Source organism: Acipenser ruthenus, chromosome 9 (assembly GCF_902713425.1).
Source record: "Acipenser ruthenus chromosome 9, fAciRut3.2 maternal haplotype, whole genome shotgun sequence".
Lineage (NCBI taxonomy): Eukaryota > Metazoa > Chordata > Actinopteri > Acipenseriformes > Acipenseridae > Acipenser > Acipenser ruthenus.
Window position 1 is genome coordinate 33,137,249 of NC_081197.1, and position 22,203 is coordinate 33,159,451.

At 38.4% G+C, this 22,203-nt stretch overlaps 2 protein-coding genes across 3 annotated transcripts; both read right to left on the reverse strand.

Moving 5' to 3' along the window:
* Positions 1-630: 630 nt before the first annotated feature.
* On the reverse strand, positions 631-4,755 carry LOC117405515 (protein Hikeshi-like). Of its 2 annotated transcripts, none has more exons than XM_034008622.3 (5): positions 4,623-4,755; positions 3,180-3,417; positions 2,426-2,577; positions 1,946-2,064; positions 631-900 (listed from the first exon to the last, which is right to left on the reverse strand). In XM_034008622.3, the coding sequence occupies exons 2-5, from the start codon at positions 3,328-3,330 to the stop codon at positions 846-848; spliced, it is 477 nt and encodes a 158-aa protein (XP_033864513.1). In that variant the 5' UTR covers positions 3,331-3,417; positions 4,623-4,755; the 3' UTR covers positions 631-845. The 2 variants fall into 2 exon arrangements, with proteins under 2 accessions (XP_033864513.1, XP_033864512.1); XM_034008621.3 differs by lacking the exon at positions 4,623-4,755 and adding an exon at positions 4,403-4,616.
* Positions 4,756-6,811: 2,056 nt separating this feature from the next.
* On the reverse strand, positions 6,812-14,276 carry LOC117405504 (polycomb protein eed). Its single transcript, XM_034008604.3, has 12 exons — positions 14,106-14,276; positions 12,756-12,908; positions 12,406-12,498; positions 12,076-12,141; positions 11,675-11,800; positions 11,293-11,374; positions 11,053-11,144; positions 10,363-10,496; positions 9,603-9,708; positions 9,214-9,372; positions 7,798-7,871; positions 6,812-7,151 (listed from the first exon to the last, which is right to left on the reverse strand). The coding sequence occupies exons 1-12, from the start codon at positions 14,205-14,207 to the stop codon at positions 7,025-7,027; spliced, it is 1,314 nt and encodes a 437-aa protein (XP_033864495.1). The 5' UTR covers positions 14,208-14,276; the 3' UTR covers positions 6,812-7,024.
* Positions 14,277-22,203: the final 7,927 nt, after the last annotated feature.

The window sequence follows — 22,203 nt, forward strand, 5'->3', positions numbered from 1 at the left end:
TGAAATAACCCTATCAATCTTATCTGGAGTTTTTTCACATGTAATGAAATGATCACATTCTAATGTTTATACATTCGTAAAAATGTATGTGGACAGGCCAGCAGGCACTTCCATATTTCCAATAGATTCATGTGATAACAAACCTATTTGTAGGTGTTTAAAGTACAGTACAGAAAGCAAGTGTGATATACTTACTGAGGTATGGACACCACGTTAATTCATCTTTTAAATATCAGGGGCAACTATACTCAGCAGTGTTAAAGGATTAACACACATAGAAATAGCTAAAATGCAACTAAGTAGGGCATTCTATCACTCACTTATGGGTTTGCAGTGCTCGACATTGTGACTGCCTGCATCAAAGAACCCGTCTATCCATAAATCCTGTATAGCATTTTCACACATGTTCTCCTGCTCCTCCTCTCTAGAACAGGATAGCGTCTCTAGCCTGTTCCCCAGGAGCACCATTTATGGGGTGAATAAGCAGTGCAATCTCCATATCACCTATTTGTCAGCAAATAGCCCCTTCGGTGAGGTGTCTGATGGTTTTGTGACTCCCTATTATAACAGAGAACTCATTTCATATGTACCTCCAATGGATCTGTCTGTTAAGCACCAAAAAAGCATACATAATGTTTAATCCAAATTTATTTGTATATCAAACAAAAAATATATAAATCACTTTTTTTGCATGAATGGCATAATTGTCTTTTGTTGAAAACTAAAATCCCTGTGAACTCAGATGCTGAGTGTTGGTGTGTTATAAATCAAGCCTAGTGATATGGGAAAATAGGATTTAAATACACAAGGTTGTTTCAGACTCTTCATGGTTGTTGAAGGAGATTTTATGATTTCCAAAAATTAGGATTCTGGACCATTCTTCTCTGAAAGTTTTCATACCTGGGGGGGAAAAAAACAAACAAAAAAAACAAAAACATGCGTCAGTAACACAGATTTCCTGCGACTTTGTACAGACAACATTAAAGATATCAGTATTATGAACAATAAGATCCCCATGACCTACTGTGTATACACTGTATGTGTGTGAAAAAGTATGACATGCAGACAGACAGTTCCTCTATATATCCCCAAATTCTGATGCTTATTGCCGGGCAAAGCAATTTTCTACGTTTTGGTAAGATTTATCTTAAAAAAGATATAATTATATTTATTCATGTTTTTTAAAGGATAACTAATAAATCATAACTGCAACTCTGAAAGACATCACATTACAGCATCTTCCTATTAGGTCAGTCTCTTTACAGCATCCTGCAAATATTTGCAGACAGCCACTGTGCTGCAAAACCATACATGGCCATACAGTGCACCCCACACTGCCTTTAAGACAATTCACAGAAAGAGTTTAGTAGTTCAGAAATGTCATTTATAGCATTGATGTTGCTTCTGCAGCCCACCTATGAGCCAACAATGATGTGAAGAATGCAAGAGGCGTGTGAAACACCAGGGAGTCCTATTTTAATGATTTAATGACAGACAAATTTATATCCACTACTGTTTAAATCACTTGAATACACTCCATGGTCTATTTGGTAACACTTGCACATTTTGATACATGTAATTAGTAACAACAATTAACATTTTCTGGTGGGTCCCAAGGCAATTAACTATAGATAATTAGAAACATATGACCTGATTTAATTATATAGCAAGCAGTGGTGGCATCACAGACCTCTAACAGTAATTCAAAACACAACCATCATTGTGCAAAGTATTGGCCAGGATTTTAAAAGGGGGTTATACTTTATTACCTGATCATCCTATACAGTGTGTTGATGCTTAGTGACTCAAATGGCCCCTTTACACAATGAATGTGCATGACCCTGTCAATTTATTTAGCCTGGGAATAGTTAGCTTCTTGGCTACTCAACTGGTACAGTATCTCTAAGATACAATGTGATTCTCATGAGAGGGCTCCACTCTTTACCATTTCAAAATAACACTGGCAGGGATGAACATCTCAGAAGGATTGGGAGTCATCTGAGCTTGCGTCACTGCATACGATGAAGAAAAATTATACAAGCTGTCCATCATCTTCTGTGTGAACTACAAGTAAAGGAAGAGTGACAGAATTAGTTCAGACCAGCTACAACAAAAAGATTAAAGATGTGTAAAGAAAGGAATGATTTTTTCAGCCACTATACCCCTCAACACCTACATGCTTCATACTGTAGGCTAGAAATTAAATGCCTTACCTCCTAGAAATACAGTTGTTAAATGATTTTTACTGTGTCTCACTGCAAAACCAGAGCCACTAAATACAGTTTTAGTGTACGTTTATAAACATGAGCCTATATGATCACGTTATTCATGTGCTAATGACTAACACAGAAAAATATAGTTTTGGGGTAGAATATATTGTGATATCACTGTAAATTGTCCTTCCCTTTTTGTTGCCTTTAATTACCTGTGTGAAAGAGTCAACTGTGGATACAGTTGCACTGGCCACTGGGGTCTGCTGCACCAGCTGTTCCAGCGGTTCTATAGACACGCCCACCTGAGCAACAGAGGGAGTCTGCGGAATGCTCATCATTCCAAAGGGATGCTGGCCTCCTACCCCTGCAGCAAAAAGTTAAAAAAGGGACGTGGATTTATTCATTTAATAGTATGATTTAATTTTGCACTCAAATATAATATCTTGGTACCAGATTCTACTAATTTATTTACATTCCCCAAAGGTAGTTTTCATTTAAGAAATGGAAGACGACTTATTTTTTCTGTCATTGAATTTATTATGTTTCTTGTAGCATTTCTAAATTCAGCTCCACTAGGTGTTTAATCGTTATGAATGATTCATTGTGCCCCTACAAGCTTCCTCCCCTTTAAATCTATTTGCCACTAAATCACTGTGGTGGCCAGGGGTGTCCAATCTCAGTCCTGAATTGAAATAATGTACTACTTTTGGGTCTGTATGGTGGTTTAACTGGTTCAATTAAACAATTTAAAACAGGGTTGGAACAATGACCAGGACTGGAAGGGCCCATGTACAGTATGTATTGTAATATTTTCAGTGTGTGAAATTATATGTGTGTGTTTGAGAATGTGTAAAAGCCTGATATAAAATTGAAGATACAAGATTGATAATGTTTCTTCTATACCAATCTTCTGTAGTTACTCCTGCCACAAACATGCTTTGCTTAATCAAGATATGTCCCGTTTACCAGACTTCAAGCCTGTAATTTTGAAGATGGCGCTGGGTTTCTCATTGGTGATGAATCCTAAGAGCTGCCACACTGGCAGCCCGCTGGGGTCAGGGTAAGAGAAGTACACCGCTCCTCCCATCCCACCAGGGAAAGGCACAGTCCCCAGCATGAACACCACCACGTGGTTAGCAGTCTCATAGTCAGGGAGGTTGAACACAAACTTGTCCTCTGCAACCTGCTGCACATCTGTCTGCACCTAAAACAAACATGATCCTGGCCAGTCAGGTAAGTCTGTGGTATTGAGTGTGGTTCAGAGGTAAAGCATCTAGCTGAATGAGGGTATAATATCATATTTATTCATGATATTACATTGAGGTATTATTTACCAAAGACTACCCAAATCACATTTACAGACTCAATTACTCAACCTTAGGACTTGGAAACTAGATCATATGACTTGTACACATTCTGCATAACCAGGATATAACCACAGATAATTTGTGTTTTTTTTTTTTTTTTTGTAATGATGTACAGTGTACTTTAATGTAACATTTTAAACTCTGTTCACAACTTATATAAAAAATATGGAACAAATGTCAAAAATTAAGCCCTTTTACATGCATATGATACGATTATTTACAATGCGCCTACAGCTAGTCTGTAAAAAAAACTTTACAATTAGCCTAAATTTAAAACTATCCAGTATAATTTGATCATTTTAACGCTTGTAATGAATTCATACAAAACAAAATTAATGGTATGACTAAATCTAGAATCTAGTATGGAAGGTCACATTGGTCACATTACATTAGTGAGCACCTGTGAATATCAGGATTTTTGTCTAGACTGGTATATCTGTATGAATTTTAAGAACATCATTGATAACTAAGTAATAGAAAACTGTTAGTAATGAGTGAATGTCGCTGAATGCGGACGGGTGTAAATACAAGAACAAACGTTACCATACCATAGCAGTAACAAATAGTAGCATGCGACCTACATCTTACAAAATTTTGTTGTAACACCGATTTTTTTAATGATTCTTTTTTTTTAACAAGCCTCAAAATTCTAAACACGAAAACAGCAATGGGCTAGTGGTGTACACGTGCTGTCATCTAACATATACTATCAAAGAAGGAATGGATTTAGCTGCCATTTAATAAACTAAAGCATAAATGTTGTTTCACCAAATATGTATAAACGTAAACTAGGAAGTTCAACATTGTGACAACTTAACTTACCAATCTACCCGCCACTAAACAACCAAACATTTCTTAAAAGTCGCAGATTCTTGATGATTCGCGGTTTATAAATTGTATTACCACATTCGGGGGTTGTGTTTCGTTTTTTAACATTACACTCTTCACTGACTATCGCATACCGCTGGTTATTATTACTATATATATACCATGGTTACAGATAGCGTTGCCCCCGTGCTAAGTGTTATTGTTCATTGCTTACCCAGAGAGTGCAGAACCTTCCAGATCGTGTGAGTCAATGTTAACAACTCACACGCAGGAAATCAACTCTCAACTCACGGTAACCCAGGAAACAAAATACAACCTTCACGCCGGCGTGCAGATGAAGAGTAGACTGAACAAATTGAATGCACTTCCGTTGTACGGTTTGTATTGGTTTGTGAGCAAATAAATACGTTGGGACAGTACTACGTCATATAATGCTCGAATTTAATTTAGTTACATGGCTATGTAACTGGGAATCTCAGTTTATAAGAAAAAAAAGACGCAATTTCTTGATATATATATAATTATTTTTCATTGATGTGGTCGACAATCTGGTTGTTGTGTCTGACGAATTGGAAATCTCCACCATGAAATGAAAAACAAAACACATGTTAATAAATGGTTGTATTTGCTAAACTGCTTGACAAGTTTCCACGGCGTATACCGCTCACATGACACGCCACGCACTTGCTCGGTTAGAAAACTAGTAAAAGTAAAGTACATAATACATTAACAGTTTATAGGGATATGGCTGCAGTTCAGCTGCGAGACGACCTCAGAGATACTCTATAAAACCTTTATCGAAAAAGTAGGCCACTGTGATCTTCATTCACAATATGTGGAATTTGTAACAAGATTCTCTGCTGTTTAAATCCAGTCAGTAAGTTTCCAATATTTTTTCAGCCAATCAGCGGTCTAGACTTTTAAAATGTTACGAATTCACAGATATAATACATTAATTATACATCTTGTTCTTAAGATAAGAACATAAGAAAGTTTACAAACGAGAGGAGGCCATTCAGCCCATCTTGCTCGTTTGGTTGTTAGTAGCTTATTGATCCCAGAATCTCATCAAGCAGCTTCTTGAAGGATCCCAGGGTGTCAGCTTCAACAACATTATTGAGGAGCTGGTTCCAGACCCTCACAATTCTCTGTGTAAAAAAGTGCCTCCTATTTTCTGTTCTGAATGCCCCTTTATCTAATCTCCATTTATGACCCCTGGTCCTTTTTTTCTTTTTTCAAGTCAAAGAAGTCCCCTGGGTCGACATTGTCTATACCTTTTAGGATTTTGAATGTTTGAATCAGATCGCCGCGTAGTCTTCTTTGTTCAAGACTGAATAGATTCAATTCTTTTAGCCTGTCTGCATACGACATGCCTTTTAAACCCAGGATAATTCTGGTTGCTCTTCTTTGCACTCTTTCTAGAGCAGCAATATCCTTTTTGTAACGAGGTGACCAGAACTGAACACAATATTCTAGGTGAGGTCTTACTAATGCATTGTAGAGTTTTAACATTACTTCCCTTGATTTAAATTCAACACTTCTCACAATATATCCAAGCATCTTGTTAGCCTTTTTTATAGCTTCCCCACATTGTCTAGATGAAGACATTTCTGAGTCAACATAAACTCCTAGGTCTTTTTCATAGTTCCCTTCTTCAATTTCACTGTCTCCCATATGATATTTATAATGAACGTTTTTATTGCCCGCATGCAATACTTTACACTTTTCTCTATTAAATTTCATTTGCCATGTGTCTGCCCAATTTTGAATGCGCTCTAGATGATTTTGAATGACCTTCTGCTAAAATAATCAGACAGAACTAAATAAGCATGCATAAATACATAAGCTGGGTTTAGTACAGTAAACCAGATGGGTTTCACACAGTAACTGTTAAATTGAATACACTGGACATAAAACAATGTCATACAAGAAGCGGAGGGTGCTGTCCTATCAGCTTTAACACAAGTTATTTAAAGAATAGTTTTTCAGTCTGTTTTTACTGTGACACAAAGTTTGCTATTTCTGAAACTAACCCTAGACTGTGGATTTATTTAATACCCATGTTAAAACTGAGTGAATAGGGCCCTATTATTTAACTTCATATAAATAAATGAAACATGGTAACTGTTGCAGTTTAAATATTTGTTTTGTCATACTGCTCTTTGGAACGTCAAATTGCCTCTATTTAAACCTAAATATCACAAACCATAGGAATTATTTGGTCTTAGAGATAGAGATATACAGTATATTTTTTATTACACGTCCTGTCAGCAAACAAAAGATTACATTTAAATCTGAACACCAGAAGGTAGTGTGGTTGAAGGATACGTTAATATCCACAACTGGGTTAGTACCTGGCTAGGATGATGCTTTATAGGTGCCATCAGTAAATACAAAGTTCAATCTTAGAAAAATAAAATTTTATTTTAAGCAACAGAGAACAAAAGCAAGAAAACAGGACGAGGACAAAAAGACCACAAAACGGTGACTGATCTGATGCTTTCTAAAACAGACAGCTAAAAAGGGGCCCAAGTTGTTAAAATACATTGTCTGTAATGTATCAGAAGTGTGAACACAACTAGCAGCCTCTGTAATACACCAACAAGCAGCAGCCAATCACCGTAGCCGGTCCCAGCGCCAGATGGACGCGTCGTCACACACAGCAATCAGGATGCTGCTGTCGCGGCTGAAGCTGGTCTGGCGGATGGCTGAGGTGCATTTCGGATAGGTCAAGGTGGTACATCTGTGAAAAAAAAGAAACGGCAGATGCAGGGTTTTCGGTTGTGAAAGAGAACAATATAATTAATACCCTTGTATCCCTTACCTCCCATCATGTAGCCTAAGATTAGAACTGGACACAAGGTATGATTAAACACAGCTTTCCCTGCCAAGAGTGTATTGCTGTGGTCTGTGCCATGAAAATGTAGTAAAATGCCAAGCATGTAGGATAGTAGCCTATTGCAAAAGCCAGTGCAGTTTCAACAAAAACATTTCTTAAAACATTGCCTTTTAATAGCAGTCACCGTGGACTGCATTCACAGTATGTGGAACAACATCTTGTAACAAATTTCCATATGAAGTTTTATCAAGAGGTCAGAAATCATGACTGTCACAATGGCCTATATTCAGATTACCTTCATAAATTGTACTAATGAAGGTTTCTCAAGATACATTAATAAAATACAAGTGCTGGGGCTAAGTGGTGCAGCAGGCAAAGTCAATAGCTTGTCATGACTTTTGAATGGTTTTAGATCAATCTAAGGTCACATGTGAAACAAGGTTGATGGTCCCCACCTTGCCTTCATGAGACACTAGCCTGAATTACGACAGAATTCTGCAAACTGTCAGTCTCTGCTTGAGAAGCTCAGTACTAAATGGAAGCTCCTTACTTTGCTTTATGAGGGTCCTCCACCTCCAAGTCCCAAACATACAGCTTCCCAGCTTGATTGCCCAAGGCCAGCATCTGCCAGTAAAAGCAAGAAACATACCATCAGTCTAGTACTTGTACATGTTATACATAATGCAATCACCAAGCTATACGACTATTATATTAAAGTATTTAGAAATTCATCTCTCTACCATAAATAATTTCGATCCAACGTCTCAAGACAGGTCTAGCATGGGAATAAGTCTGGTGATTACAGCTCTACAATAGAAAATGTTATGTCCGGCACTGCAGGAATGGAAATAAATTCCTATTGCATAGCAGTTTCACTATGGCAAGCCAAATTATCAATTTAGAGATATCTCAAATTGCATTTTAAGATATCTTGAAATATTTAGAGATATCTGTAAAAACATTTCCTGATATTGCAAATTGAATTCCAGATATCTTTCTAATTGTGCAGTTTTTAAGATATCTAAAATTAATTTAAAGATATCTGTAAATCCATTTGAGATATCTAAAAATGAAAAAGATATCTCAAATTGATTTACAGATATCTTTAACTACTATGGCAACCATATGGATTGTGCTAGCATGGCACGCCAAACTGTCATTTAGAGATATCTTAAAATGAGGGTTTAAAAGATCTCTCTAAATCATTTAAAGATATCTCTAAATAGCTTCCTGTTCATTTAGAGATATCTCTCAATCATTTAGAGATATCTCTAAATAACTTCCAGTTCATATGAAGATATCGTCAAATGACAGATATCTCTAAATGAACAAGAAGTTATTTCGAGATATCTCTAAATGATCGAGATATCTTTAAATGAACAGGAAGTTATTTCGAGATATCTCTAAATGATTGAGATATCTCTAAATGAACAGGAAGTTATCTGAAGATAACTTCAAATGATTTAGATATCTTTAAATGATTTAGAAATATCTTTAAATGAACAGGACATTATTTAGAGATATCGCTAAATGATTTAGAGATATCTGAAAAGTATTTCAAGATATCTCAAAAACATTTAGAGATCTTAAAATGATTTAAAGATATCTAAAAATGCATTTTAGATATATCATTTAAAGCTCCATTTAAAGATATCTGTAAATCATGAGATCTCTAAATGTATTTTAGATATCTTAAAATGATTGAGATATCTTCAAATATTTAGAGATATCTGGAAATGATTTAGAGATATCTAAATGATAAATTTGGCTTGCCATAGTTTCACCCATTCCAGGTTTTACTGTGAGCTTGATTAGCCACCGTGTATAGGTAACAAGCTCAGGTGTTTTATTAAACTCATAGCAAAAGCAGGAATGGATGAAACAGCTATGCAATGGGAGTCTTATTTCCATTCCTGCACTGTGAGGTATTTTCACATTTAATGTCTGAAAGCTCAGGATTCTTTACCTTCTGCCAGAAGTCCATGGAGAAGCGCATGTACCAGATATCACACTGACTGTAGTCGAACCTGCCTAGGATTGTCACGTTGGACTCGTTGGGTTTGATCCGATCGATGTCGTCTTCCATCTTCCCTGGTTTCCAGCACACTATGGCGTTTTCACAAGACTGTGGAGAGGTGCGGAATAGGGTTAACACTGCAAAACCTCACAGCACCACAACAGTGTTAACTGTTAAGATTAGATTGTTCAGTATCTCGGAGCACATTTTGTATCATTCTTTTATTGGATACCCCTTTTAAAAAGTACTGCAATTCGAAGTCTTAATTCAAAAAACATATTTTCCCATTAATGATTGACATTTGAATAAGATTTTGAAATCATACAAAAAACCTGTACCTTAGAAAGTATTAAATCTCCCAGCCACCGTACACAGTCAACATAGTTTCTGTGGATGTCTCTTGTAGAGAAATCAGGAAAATGGATCTTCTGGGAAACAAATGGCCTGTTCAAAGAGACAAATTCATTGTTATTTGATGACAAATCAGGAGGTAATGTGAGAGGTGCCCCATACATCCCAGTAAAGTAAAGACTTTCACAATTCTTATTTTACTTTTTAAATGTTTAATCCAACCAGTAACTGTCTAAAAAAGGTCTCAAGCTAAGGTATAATAGTTTTCAGCATTAGAAACACCACTTTAGACATCTTGAGTAAAACTTATTTGGAACTGTTAGTCTTAATTCAACATAAAATCTGAAAAACTTTAATAAGCTGTTTTGTCTGTAACCGCCACAAAGGGTCTGCAGATCCACATACGACCATAGCCATACATTGTGTGTACATGTAGTCTGTAGGGTGAAAGACTAGGTTTCTAGACTTTCATCCTACAAACTATACTGTAATTAAATATTGACCTAACATTGTAACCCTGTACTGCCCTGTAACACTTGTAAATCACCTTGGATAAAGGCGTCTGCCAAATAAATACGGGCAGAGCACACATACAGCCAGCACCAACAGTCAAGACCAAAACTACTGGTCCACTGAGTGTGTCCTATAAGGCATACGCTACAAACCTACCCTGAACCACAGTGATGTACAAGACAGACCTGTTGCTCACCTATATTGAAACTATCCACAAAGCACGATTGGGATTACCTGTTGGTTTTACTGGGGTTATATTCGTATGAACCCTTAATGGCTTTCTGCATCCTCTCAGAGTTGATTCTCCACAGTTTGAGGGAGTGGTCCATGCCACAAGACATGATCTTCTCGCCGAGGAGATCAAAGTCCTACAGAAAAGAGAGACATGTTCACAATGACACACTTTCTAAGCAGCAGTTTATATTGCACACATTCATGTTGGATGTCTTAATTTTCAAAGAATGGAATACAACTGAAATAATGCAGGCCTACTTTGGAATATGTTGGGATTCATGTTTTAAACAGTATAGATATATAACACACACATACAAGCTGAAGGCTGTTCAATCCTAGCAACACACTGTAGATGTACATAGCCAGTTTAGGCCATGTTAAAATGTGTTGAAAAAGCAATCTCTGCCCCTTGAATTTGTATTGTAAGAAGTTTTAAAATAGTAGAGTCAACAAGCGTTACAGAAACAAGCTTTCAATGTTCTACCTTTTAAGGTACCAGCCGACAACCGCTTACAAAATTTTGGAAAGAAATAGATTTTATCTGTAGCATAAACAATAATGTTACAAAACAATAAGGATGTAATTTATTTAAACTTGGAAGCAACTCTGTCTAAATGCACAGTATACACTTAGATGTAGCTAATTTCCTAGGAGAATTATAGAAACGGGCAGAGAAGGGCTGGTACTTACTGCACTGAGGACCTCATCTCGATGCCCCTCCACGCCTCCAAATATTGCAACTAAAGTGTCAGTCTGAATATTCCACAGCCTCACGGCATGATCTGCGGGGCAAACAAAGTCATTATGGTCAGACCTGATACAACTCTAAGATCCTCCTTGTACTTTTTAAAAAAAACTATATTCAATTTCAGTTTGTACTGCCAACAGAAGACACAGGCATGGAGTTCAGTGCACAAAAACATATTTTACCTTTGCTTACAGACAGCAGGAGGTTTGGATCTCGAGGGTGAAATTTCAGCTCGTTGATTGCATTTCCGTGTCCTACATAATGCTGTAAAAATGTTAGAGACTGTTAAAACATGCCCATTTCAATTATTCTGATTGTTTTGTCATTATATACTTGATTTCAGATTTTAAAAAAAGTACAGTAATACATTAAAAACAGCCAATCAAGGAGTAATATAAAAACAGTTTGTATTCTTCCAACATTAACGCTGGACTGGTTCTGCAGCGTGCGATATCACTGTGGTCTGCTATATGATGTTACACTGCTTCAATAGAGTGCACCACATTAGAAACACCAATACTATTTCATTTCAAAAAGCAGCAGAGCAAACTCAGAATTGCACACCTTAATGCACTGCATGGAGATGTGGTTAATGATGCGGATGATGCCCCGAGATCCTGCCACGGCCAGCAGGGGGTGGCTGGTGCTGCTGTCAAAGGTCCAGGCGCAGGTGTAGAAATTCTCATCTGTCTGTACAGGACTCCCACGTCAAGGAGGAATATTCATCAGCCAACACTCATGAGTCAGCACCACATACCGGCAACAGTAGGAGTTTGTGATTCGTGCGAGTTTAGAGGTGAAGCTCTTTCTTTTTTTCTGCTACAACACTACAAGTTTATTACTGTGTTACTCTTACCTGACTGCAATTCTCTGACAAAATAGGCTTGAGAAAAAAAGGTTAGCTATAGGTTTCATGATTTAATTATTGGTTGTGCTAGCTCCTGTGCACACGACACAAAGGATACATCAGCATCCACATACGACTGCAGTAAGCGGATCTCACCCTGGGAATGGCACTCATATAATGTAACCTGGAATACAAACAAACAACCCTTATCTATTGCCATCAGCGATGTTTTTAAACCACGTCCTGTTAGTAAGTGGTACCAATCAGAGCCTTCTTGGTACTGTGAAAGCCTTACTGCATCATTACTGCACCCCATTCTCAAATAACTGCCCTTCATTTTATTTAAACATTTAAAAAGGAGATTTAAGGTAGCATTTTATTATGTGAAGGAAGCCTAATAAGTCCATAGTTTCGCTTTAGAAAAACACTGGCTTTACAGGCAACCTACCCTATTACTTCCCACCGTGGCAAACACCAGTGGGTCCCCTTCCTTACTGTGCCAGTTGAACTGCACACCAAACAGAGGCTGCCCATGGTCCTCCTGCAAACAAACAAAACACAATCAACACAAAACACCAGCACGCATATTATTATATATGCCAGCTTTTTTTTCATTAGGTTGTCTTGGTCCAAATACTTCACAACATACAAACTGGCAATTGGGATTCAATTTATTGCACTAAAAGCAAAGCTTTGCCTAGCAGCCATTCTAGAGATCTGTTTTGAAGCCAATAGTTATTTCTACCTGGTACATAGCATATTAGATTTGTCACCTTTAAATTGCCTATCAAAACTTACTTTGAGGCTGTTGACGCACTTGAAGGAGTATTTACATTTCTTTGACTTCCACTTGCCCTTTCCCCAGCTCTTCCTTCCAGGGGCGTTGGGGGTGTTGGTAGGGGTGTCTGGGCGCTCAGTGTTGGTCCCGCTCTCTATACTGACCGCATCATCCTGGAGTGCAGAGAGATGCATTCAGGATTTACTCGATAATAATGCATCCTGTTGGAATTCCATTACCCGTTTCAAAAAACTATGTGACAAATTCAGAATCTTCTTGATTCTGTGTTATTAAGTGTCAATTAATGACAGCTAAGTTTAGACTCACAAATAAATGTTTGATTTATTTAAATAATTCCATCTCTAGGTTTTGCACATTTTATAATCTCTGAATATATTATTTAAGAATGTGTTACTAGTATAACAAAAACACCATGCAAAGGAAGAACTTGAAGGGATGTAAACAAGCTAAAAAATGTTCCGCTTTGTCCTGTACAGGGATTGGATATACTTTTTGTATAAAAGGCGCTATATAAATAAAGTATTGATTGACTGATTATAAAAACATGGGCTACTTGTCAAACCCGAACAAAGAAACCATCACCACTTTACCTTGCTTTGACTCAAACGTGATCAATATAATTAATTACTAAGGCTTCTGACTTATTATTATTATTTACTATATCTATATATATCTATATATATCTATATATATATATATATATATATATATATATATATATATATATATTTCTTAGCAGACGCCCTTATCCAGGGCGACTTACAATCGTAAGCAAAAACATTTCAAGCGTTACAATACAAGTAATACAATAAGAGCAAGAAATACAATAACTTTTGTTCAAGTAAAGTACAAGTTTGACAAACCACAATTCAATAATACAGCAGGTAATAGTGATAGTTACATCATATATATATATTATACATATACATACACACACTTTACAGTGCAAACTTTTGTTTAACTTTCTACTATTCAACTGTACAGACATAATTGTTATGGTGGGTAAGGTACAATCCCTTTTTTTACAGAAGACGCAATTTACTTTCTTTTGAGAGTTTTTTTGTACTAAAGTGTAATATCTCAACATAACTTTATGGAAGTACATAAATAAATTACTGGAAAAAAAACAAAAACACTAAAAGTTCGGTCCCGGTACCGGCACGATCACAACTCACGCACTCCCGTGGCAACAGCAAGGCCTCTTTGTAACCAGCGTCTCCCACCTTATCTCTCAACTTTCTTTTGGGGAGCTGAAATCGAATAATATCAATACTGCCAGGCTCCCCATACCACCGCTTCACCACACCCAATAAACCATCCTGACACACACCACGATCCCCCAGCCTTACGTTTTCATCCCCTGAAAGATCGGGGTTACTGTTCTCGTCGCTGCTAAGTTTCTGCTTTTTCGCCGGCATGTCGTTTCCCGCCGCAGCTCGGCTCTCAGACATCTTCCCTCATCTTCCTTGTCCTCCAATTTCCCATCGTGGCCACATTGTCGCAAATCATGTGTTTTTAGAATGTATCTGAAAGTGCCGTAAAAACAATGCCACACTCCCGTAAAGCAAGACGAATTGTCGCAAATTACACAACTTCAACACATCAATAACCTCTTTCACTTCACAAATCAATTACATTAAAAAAAATTCTACTACTCTTGTTTTAATATCATTAATCCATATCAAGAATATACCAATTAATTACTATTATTTGTTTAAAAGATAAACATACAATTTAATGAAGAATATCAACTGTTTTGCCGAGCATGTTTTCTAAACACGATGTTGGTACATCATTTATTTATCCTTGATTTAGTTCATTTTCATATTTGTTGTCAGTACATATGAATAGATGCATATTAAGCTGTTTAATGTTGAAATAAGACATAATCAAAATTTGAACCCTGCGTCAAAGCAGTTTATGGACAGGCATTTTCTAATACATACAGACACCTTGTGATTGTTAATAGTTATGGATTGTATAATAAACCCACAAACCTAAACAGGTTCGATTGTCAGGATGAAAGTTATAGGGGACATCTGGCAATTGGCCTGGTTGGCATGGAAATGACCCAGATTTTTTTTAAACCTAAAATATAAAACATGACTGTATGGCTGCCACCATACGCTAGCATAAAATCACCACTAGATGGCAGTACATGATAATGAAAACTTGCAGAGCTGAGGAGGGAAGTGACTGGCGCCTTAGCTAGACTTTTTTCACAAAAAGTTTGCTTTTTATAAAAAAAGAAAATACAATGCAGATTTAAAATGTAAATATAAAACCACATATTCAATTTTGTGTAATAACTGTTGTTTTGCTATTATATACTGTATATATATATATATATATATATATATATATATATATATATATATATATATATATATATATATATACATATATAATCTGCCACCATACGCTAGCATAAAATCACCACTAGATGACAGTAAATATTAATGAAATATTAATGAAAACTAGCTGTTGTGGCAAAACAATTTTTGTTCAAAAAAATTTAGCTAGGAGCCAGTCACTTCGCTCCACAGCTCTGCAAGTCGCTACCTTTTAGTTCAGGGTCTCTCCACAAACGTCCTGCATGGTCTACTTGGGTCGCCAGCTGGATTCCCTTACGATGTGAGCCTACCTGTCGGACGACAGACTAGCTGCCATTCGCAACTGTCTGGCCCTGTTCAACAAGGGTTAACAGTATAATTGGTGCTGTGTTAAACTATTGCCCGATCCAGGTGTGGCTCAGTGTCTTTCGGCTGCACCCCAAGTGCGACAGATACCATCGGCTGTGGCGTAAGGATAGGAGTGATACACAACTGTCAACTGGTGATGACAGACGCATCCAACTCTGGTTGGGGGGCGTTCTGAGCAGGCAGAGGAGTTTGCGGACCCTGGTCAGATGGCTGGACATCCCTGCACATAAATGCATGGGAGCTGAGAGCAGCCCACGAGTGACCCAATGTGTTTTGTACGCTTTCCTGCCGATACCGCTGCTCCATGCCTTCTTCGAGAAGGTCAGGAGAAACAAGGCGACAGTTCTCCTGGTGGCACATAGATGGCCGAGGAGATTCTGGTTTTTAAACCTCTGCTAGCTGCTGCAAGGCCAGCCCTGTGGGATCCTGCTGCACATGGATCTCCTCAGTCAGGCGCAAGGCACCCTCTGTCACCCAGGACCAGGCAGACTCCAACTGTGGGTCTGGCCCCTGAACGGGACTGTCTGTCCACCTTAGGGCTCTCAGACACAGTTGTCAGTACACTGCAGAATGCTAGGGCCTCCTCCACAGGGGTGTTACACGCCATATGTGGAAGTATTTTCAAAATTGGTGCATGGCCAGAGGTCATGACCCCAATTATTGCCCTATAGCAATTAATTTGCAATTTCTGCAAGATCTGTTAGAGGCAGGTCGATCCACCTCTACTTTGAAAGTGTACCTAGCAGCCATATCTGCATGCCATGTACCCATTGGCGCTTATATACTAGCGACCTGTTTTTTGAAGGGTGCTCAGTGGTTACGCCCTCCCAGGAGGGCCGTTCTCCCCCAATGGAGCCTTGATGTTGTACTGGAGGCTCTCACAAAGGCCCCATTTGAGCCCACACACTCAATAGAGTTGAAACATCTGTCTATGAAGACAGCCTTCCTCTTGGCTATCACCTCCGTACAAACCCTGCTTTCCTCCCCAAGGTGATTACAGCCTTCCACATGAATCAGTCTGTGGAATTGGAGTCTTTCCATCCACCTCCATTTGCTTCGGAGAAGGATAGGATTTCCTCTGTCCAGTGGGGGCATTGAGGTGTTACGTGGATAAGGTCAGAGCTCTGCGTCATACTGACCGCTCTTTGTCTGTCACGGTATACAGACCCTAGGACAGCCCCTCTCAAAGCGTCTGTCACATTAGATTGTGGACACAGTCTCGACTGCGTATGATGGTGCTGGCTTGCCCCCGCCTGGGAGGGTAGCCACACACTCCACTAGAGGGTTGGCTACATCTTGGGCCCTCTTCAGAGGGGCCTCGCTGTCCGATATTTGTACTGCGGCTATCTGGGATATGCCGCATACTTTCTTCAGGTTCTACCGCCTTAATGTGGTAGATCCTGCCATGCTTTTGTTAGGTACGAGGGTCCTTGAGGGTGTAAGCTCACACCAGCATCCCTCATATGCTGCCGTTCCTTCTTCCCAGCGACGGCTCTGGTATACATTATCCTATACATAATGTCGTTGGTGGTCATCTTCGAATTGAAAGGTAACGTTAGGTTATTTACCGTATCCCTGCACCCCTGAAAGAGAAGACAACCACCAACCGCGAGGTCGCATCAGTCGCCCTCACAGGTTCGATGGAAAAAAGAGAAATGGCTTCCTCAGGATGACAGTTTTAATCCCTCGGTGGGTGGGACCGAATGCGTCATCCCAGGAAGGGGCCTACCGGCAGCTCTGATATAGAGAGCTCAGCGATACCTACCCAATGGGCAGGCATATCCCATATATAATGTCGTTGGTGGTCATCTTCTCTTTCAGGGACCCAGGGTTACGGTAAGTTTTGAGATGTGGCTGGCCAACTGTCTTTCTTAATGCTAAATTACAGGTTATACATGTACCATACAGAACATAAAGAGACGTACATTAAAAAAGCCAAGTACAATTTGAAAATGCAAACTTCATTGTTTGAAAAATAAATAAACACAGCTAATGGGATCATTAGCCGGAGATCACTTTACCACTTGGGCGGTGGTCCCCATCACCCAGTGATAGAAGTTTGTGAACCAAAATTCTTTTCAACATTGAAGAAATTGAGAAAGACTTGGTTAAAACGTTTGTCATTGAACTTAATACATTTAGCTACATGTACTTTATCTTATGGTGGCTCATTAAGGACAGTGGAGAAAAAATGTGATATGTTGAGATCAGGAGATAAATTATCTCAGGATCTAGACATTACATTTTTATTTTATTTTTTCCCTTGTCCTCAAAGCCATCTTAGTATCATGTGTTTTCTAGATATGGGTGATGAACTGTTCTATATGCATTTTATTCTGAGAATAAGGGTTTTCATGGAAACATGAAAATCTGAATACTCCTGCCAGCAGTTTTACATAAACATTGTACAGCTGCCAAAACCAAGACATTGCTGATGATCTCAAGCGGATAAAACAGTACACTTTATTTTCCTCCGTCCCACATTCAATTGCCGGGGTGCACATTCACTTTGTGACTGTTTACAAACTGTAATGTTATTGTATATTTGCGGTGAACTATGTTACAAATAATAATAATAAAAAACATCTGATCATGATCAATGCTCTATGGCATTGCCTGTGACCTTTGACCTCCCCTAAAGATCAAATGTAAAACTGGCTTGTAACTCCTGAGACAGTGCAGATAGGGTCATGGTTACTATGGAACACATATAGTAACCAATGTTTGCTCTATAAAAAATGTCATTGCCCGTGACCTTTGACCTTTCCTAAAAGTCAAATGTAAAACTGGCTTATAACTCCTTATAGAGTGCACATAGGGTCACGGTTACTATGTAAAAATGGCATACTGCACTATTTGCTGAAGTGTTTGGTACTGGTACTGGTACTGGAAGCTGTAAAGTTGCTGGCAAATCTAGTTTTAATCATTTTCAGCATCTTTAAACAGCTTGTTCAGTGGTAGCAATGCACTGGATACTGAAGTAAACTGCATCTACGTTCCAGCATGAATGTGACAGCGCACCTCGTTCAACCTTGACCTCTGTACACCAGAAGCAGTTTAAAGTATATTTACATAAATTTAAAGCAACATTGTCTGTGCTGATGATTATATATGGATAAGTGAATTGGTTTGATTATCAAACCACTACACTATATGTCCACAGAGACATGTCCCAGGAGGAAGAGTTACAGCATTTCGATAGATCAGGCCATAGGAGGATTGGCAAACTCTATCTAAAGTAAAGCCTTCTAAATCAGTGTTTTTAATCATGGCATCATACAGACTCAGCAGTCCAATCAGTCTTAGCACTAGTATCAGCAATCTTACCAGTCCCAGCAGTGTCAGCACCAGCCTTACCTGTTCCAGCAGTGGCAGCATCAGTCTTACCAGTCCCAGCAGTGTCAGCACCAGCCTTACCTGTTCCAGCAGTGGCAGCATCAGTCTTACCAGTCCCAGCAGTGTCAGCACCAGCCTTACCTGTTCCAGCAGTGGCAGCATCAGTCTTACCAGTCCCAGCAGTGTCAGCACCAGCCTTACCTGTTCCAGCAGTGGCAGCACCAGTCTTACCAGTCCCAGCAGTGGCAGCACCAGTCTTACCAGTCCCAGCAGCAGCAGCACCAGTCTTACCAGTTCCAATTGTAGCATCAGTGTCACCAGTCTCAGCATTAACTTCAGTAGCAGTGAACCAAACACATGTCTCAATGAAGGGATAAACCCATCTACTTATTCATATTTATAAGTTCTATTCTTCTTGTCCTTTTAATATCACATATTTCTAACAGTGTGAATAGAGTAATTCTAGGTTGGTGTTGTTTTTGCTGGGAAATTTGGGTGGGTCACTGGGTAAAAAGAGTTAGCGACTTCTATTGCTTTACAGTTGCATTAATAGTCTCCAGACTTCATGAACACGATATGAAGTTTTTTTTTTATTTTTAGACAAAAAATTTTTTTTTGCTGCAGTAAAAATCTATTCCTAGCTATGCTCCTGGTATTGAACAGGTTTGAGCGAGAGCCAGTGCTCCCCTCCCACAAGTTACTAACAAGTCAGAGCAGTAGACATGACATATATGTGTGTGTGTTTAAGGTAATGTTATCGTGGCAAAGCGCAAGCTAGCATGTATAAAGAACAATAAAATAAATTAAACTCAACATGGTAAGTGCATCGTATGTGCTTGAAAAAGCATGGTGCACTTTCATGTTGGACTACCTGTACATGTAGCGAGGGAGTGGTCCAATATATAATCATATCCTCAGTTTCTGATATTTCATTAGCAATTTGTTTTTACCATAACTATTAGTAAAAAGATCTCACAGGAAGACATGAAATAACTTGTTTTGAAAGTTCACGCAATCCTGTGACATTTCCTTAGAAACAGAATGCAGGTTTATAAATGTTTTGCCCCTTTTCATGTACTCGGAAATGCATTTGCGGTTCCAACCACTGGGTAAAAAAAAAATATTGGTGCCTGACAGTCAGCTGTACTAATTCTCTACAAAATATGATCCCTGAAGCCTCTGGTCTTACAGCACAGATCCACAAGCAGAGGATTTACACCCTGTCATCAGACTTTCCATCTTGTTTTATTACAGGACACAAACACAATGAATACAACTCTATATATGAAATCAGTGAAGTGTACAATATTGTTAGGTATGGTGGGGTTCGGTGCATGATGCAACTTTGTAGCCCAAAGTATAACTAAGATTGTGTGGATTGAGGGTGCTGTAATTTGCTTTTCTTAACTCTGATTAGCCATCTTTAGCAGGACTCAAAGATTGTTTTGAATCACAGCTTTTTTTTCTTTCTCTCCGTTTTCAGTTGTATACGTTCTGTTGCACAAAATTCTGGTTTGCAAAACAGTTTTCAGTATTGTTCTCAAAGCCAGTGCCTCAGTGACCAATCAGATTGCAGATATCCATGCAAGACTACCTACACATAGGTCAAAAGACAAAGTAAAACTCTAATACAAACTATGAAAGAAAAGCTTGGAGGTTCAGACAGGGCTTGTAAATTATTTTGATGCAGTCTAATAGTTATGGGGTAGCCTAGTGTTCAACAAGAAAACAGGAATCACACAACTAAAAGGAGATGCCGGTCAGAGCTTTTGCACACTTGAATTGTTTGCTGACACACAATAAACAAAACACATTGAGGTTTCTGTCTCTTCAATGTGGAGCTGCAGCTTCTCCTGATACAGACAAGCTCTCCAACTGCACAGCTTCTGTTTTATTCTCAGCAATCTGCACTTTTATCAACTATTTTGATAGCATTTATATCAGTGCCCCTTCACACTAAAATAGTGTGGAATCATTGGCTGTCACAATATAAACAGAATCACCTTCTATTTTCACTTGATGAAGGGACATGCAGTCTCAAAAGCTTGTCAGTATTTTGATAAAAAGCTATAAAAATATAGGGATACCACACCCACTGCAACTAGATCCAGCATGTACAGGTTTAAATGCTTTATTTAATATTTAATAGACACCTGCCACTAGTGCTCAATATCGCTCATAGAAATATGTAAAACTTTGACCTGTTTTTGAGGCCCCGAGATATTTTAAATTGCCAATTGTGCTCAAAAGAATGTAGATTGGCTGCTTATACAATATCTGGCTACAGCCTTTTCCTGGTAACAACACAGGTACGTGTGAGAACAGAGGTATGGGAGCTGTAGTGCCAGCCAGGCCTCAAGCACTAGATAATGCTGGGTGTGTAACACTAGGCTCACAGTGCCAACTGGATAAGGAAGAAGGAAGCAAAAACCTAAATATGAAAATCTGATCTGTTGACAATGTTATTCTGTTTTCTTAAAATAGTATCATATTGCTTATTTACAAAAAAGCCCACTATACACCTCCTAAGTAACATGCTATGATCCAGTTTTAAAAAATATCTATATTTCTTGGCAGAAGGTTTTACACAGAATACTCTGCTACAGTACCCGGTGCTTGGTAATACCTGCTACATATTACATAAGTTAAATATATATACAGTAATCCGTAGTGTATCAGCCCGTCACAAATCCGCCCAAACCGTTTATCTGCCATGATCAACCTCTTCAGAAACGTTGCTTGAGTGTGTTGATATGTAAATAAATCCTGTTAGGTTTGTTAGGGTGTATCAGCTTCAACCTCCGTCTCGATCTCCTGCCTGTCACTGAGCAGCGAATGCACGCACCCACACGGCAGACTCTGTCACAACCCTGTATCTTTCTAAACAAAGGATTTAGGGGAGTTCCCTAATAAAAGCTGAACCTCAAAACAAGAATTGTGTGAATATAGTAATTGTTACAGCTGTTTATAATGGTATTTAAAACATGATTCATTCATCCAACTTTTTACATATCTACCCTTACTCTGATCCCACCGCAGTCTGATACGTGATGGAATACTGCAATAGTCTCCCCTGACATGTGATTGGTTCACATCACTGTCAGTCCTGCCCCTTTTCAAAGGAATGCCCTCCACCTCCACTCCTAACAACAAGATAAAATGGCTGAATGAAAAACTGCTGAATGGCCATTCTGTGACTTAACAGAAAATGAATTACAAAACATACTACAAAAGAAAGAAAAAAACTTGTGGTATGAACTTCAAAAACATTTTCTGTTAGTTATGTTATTTAGTTATTTACTTATGCTGTATCAGCTATATTTAAACAAAATACTGTCAAGCCATAACTAATTGCGACCAAAACATTTGGTGAATCACACCCATAAACCTATTTTGCTCCAGAAATCTT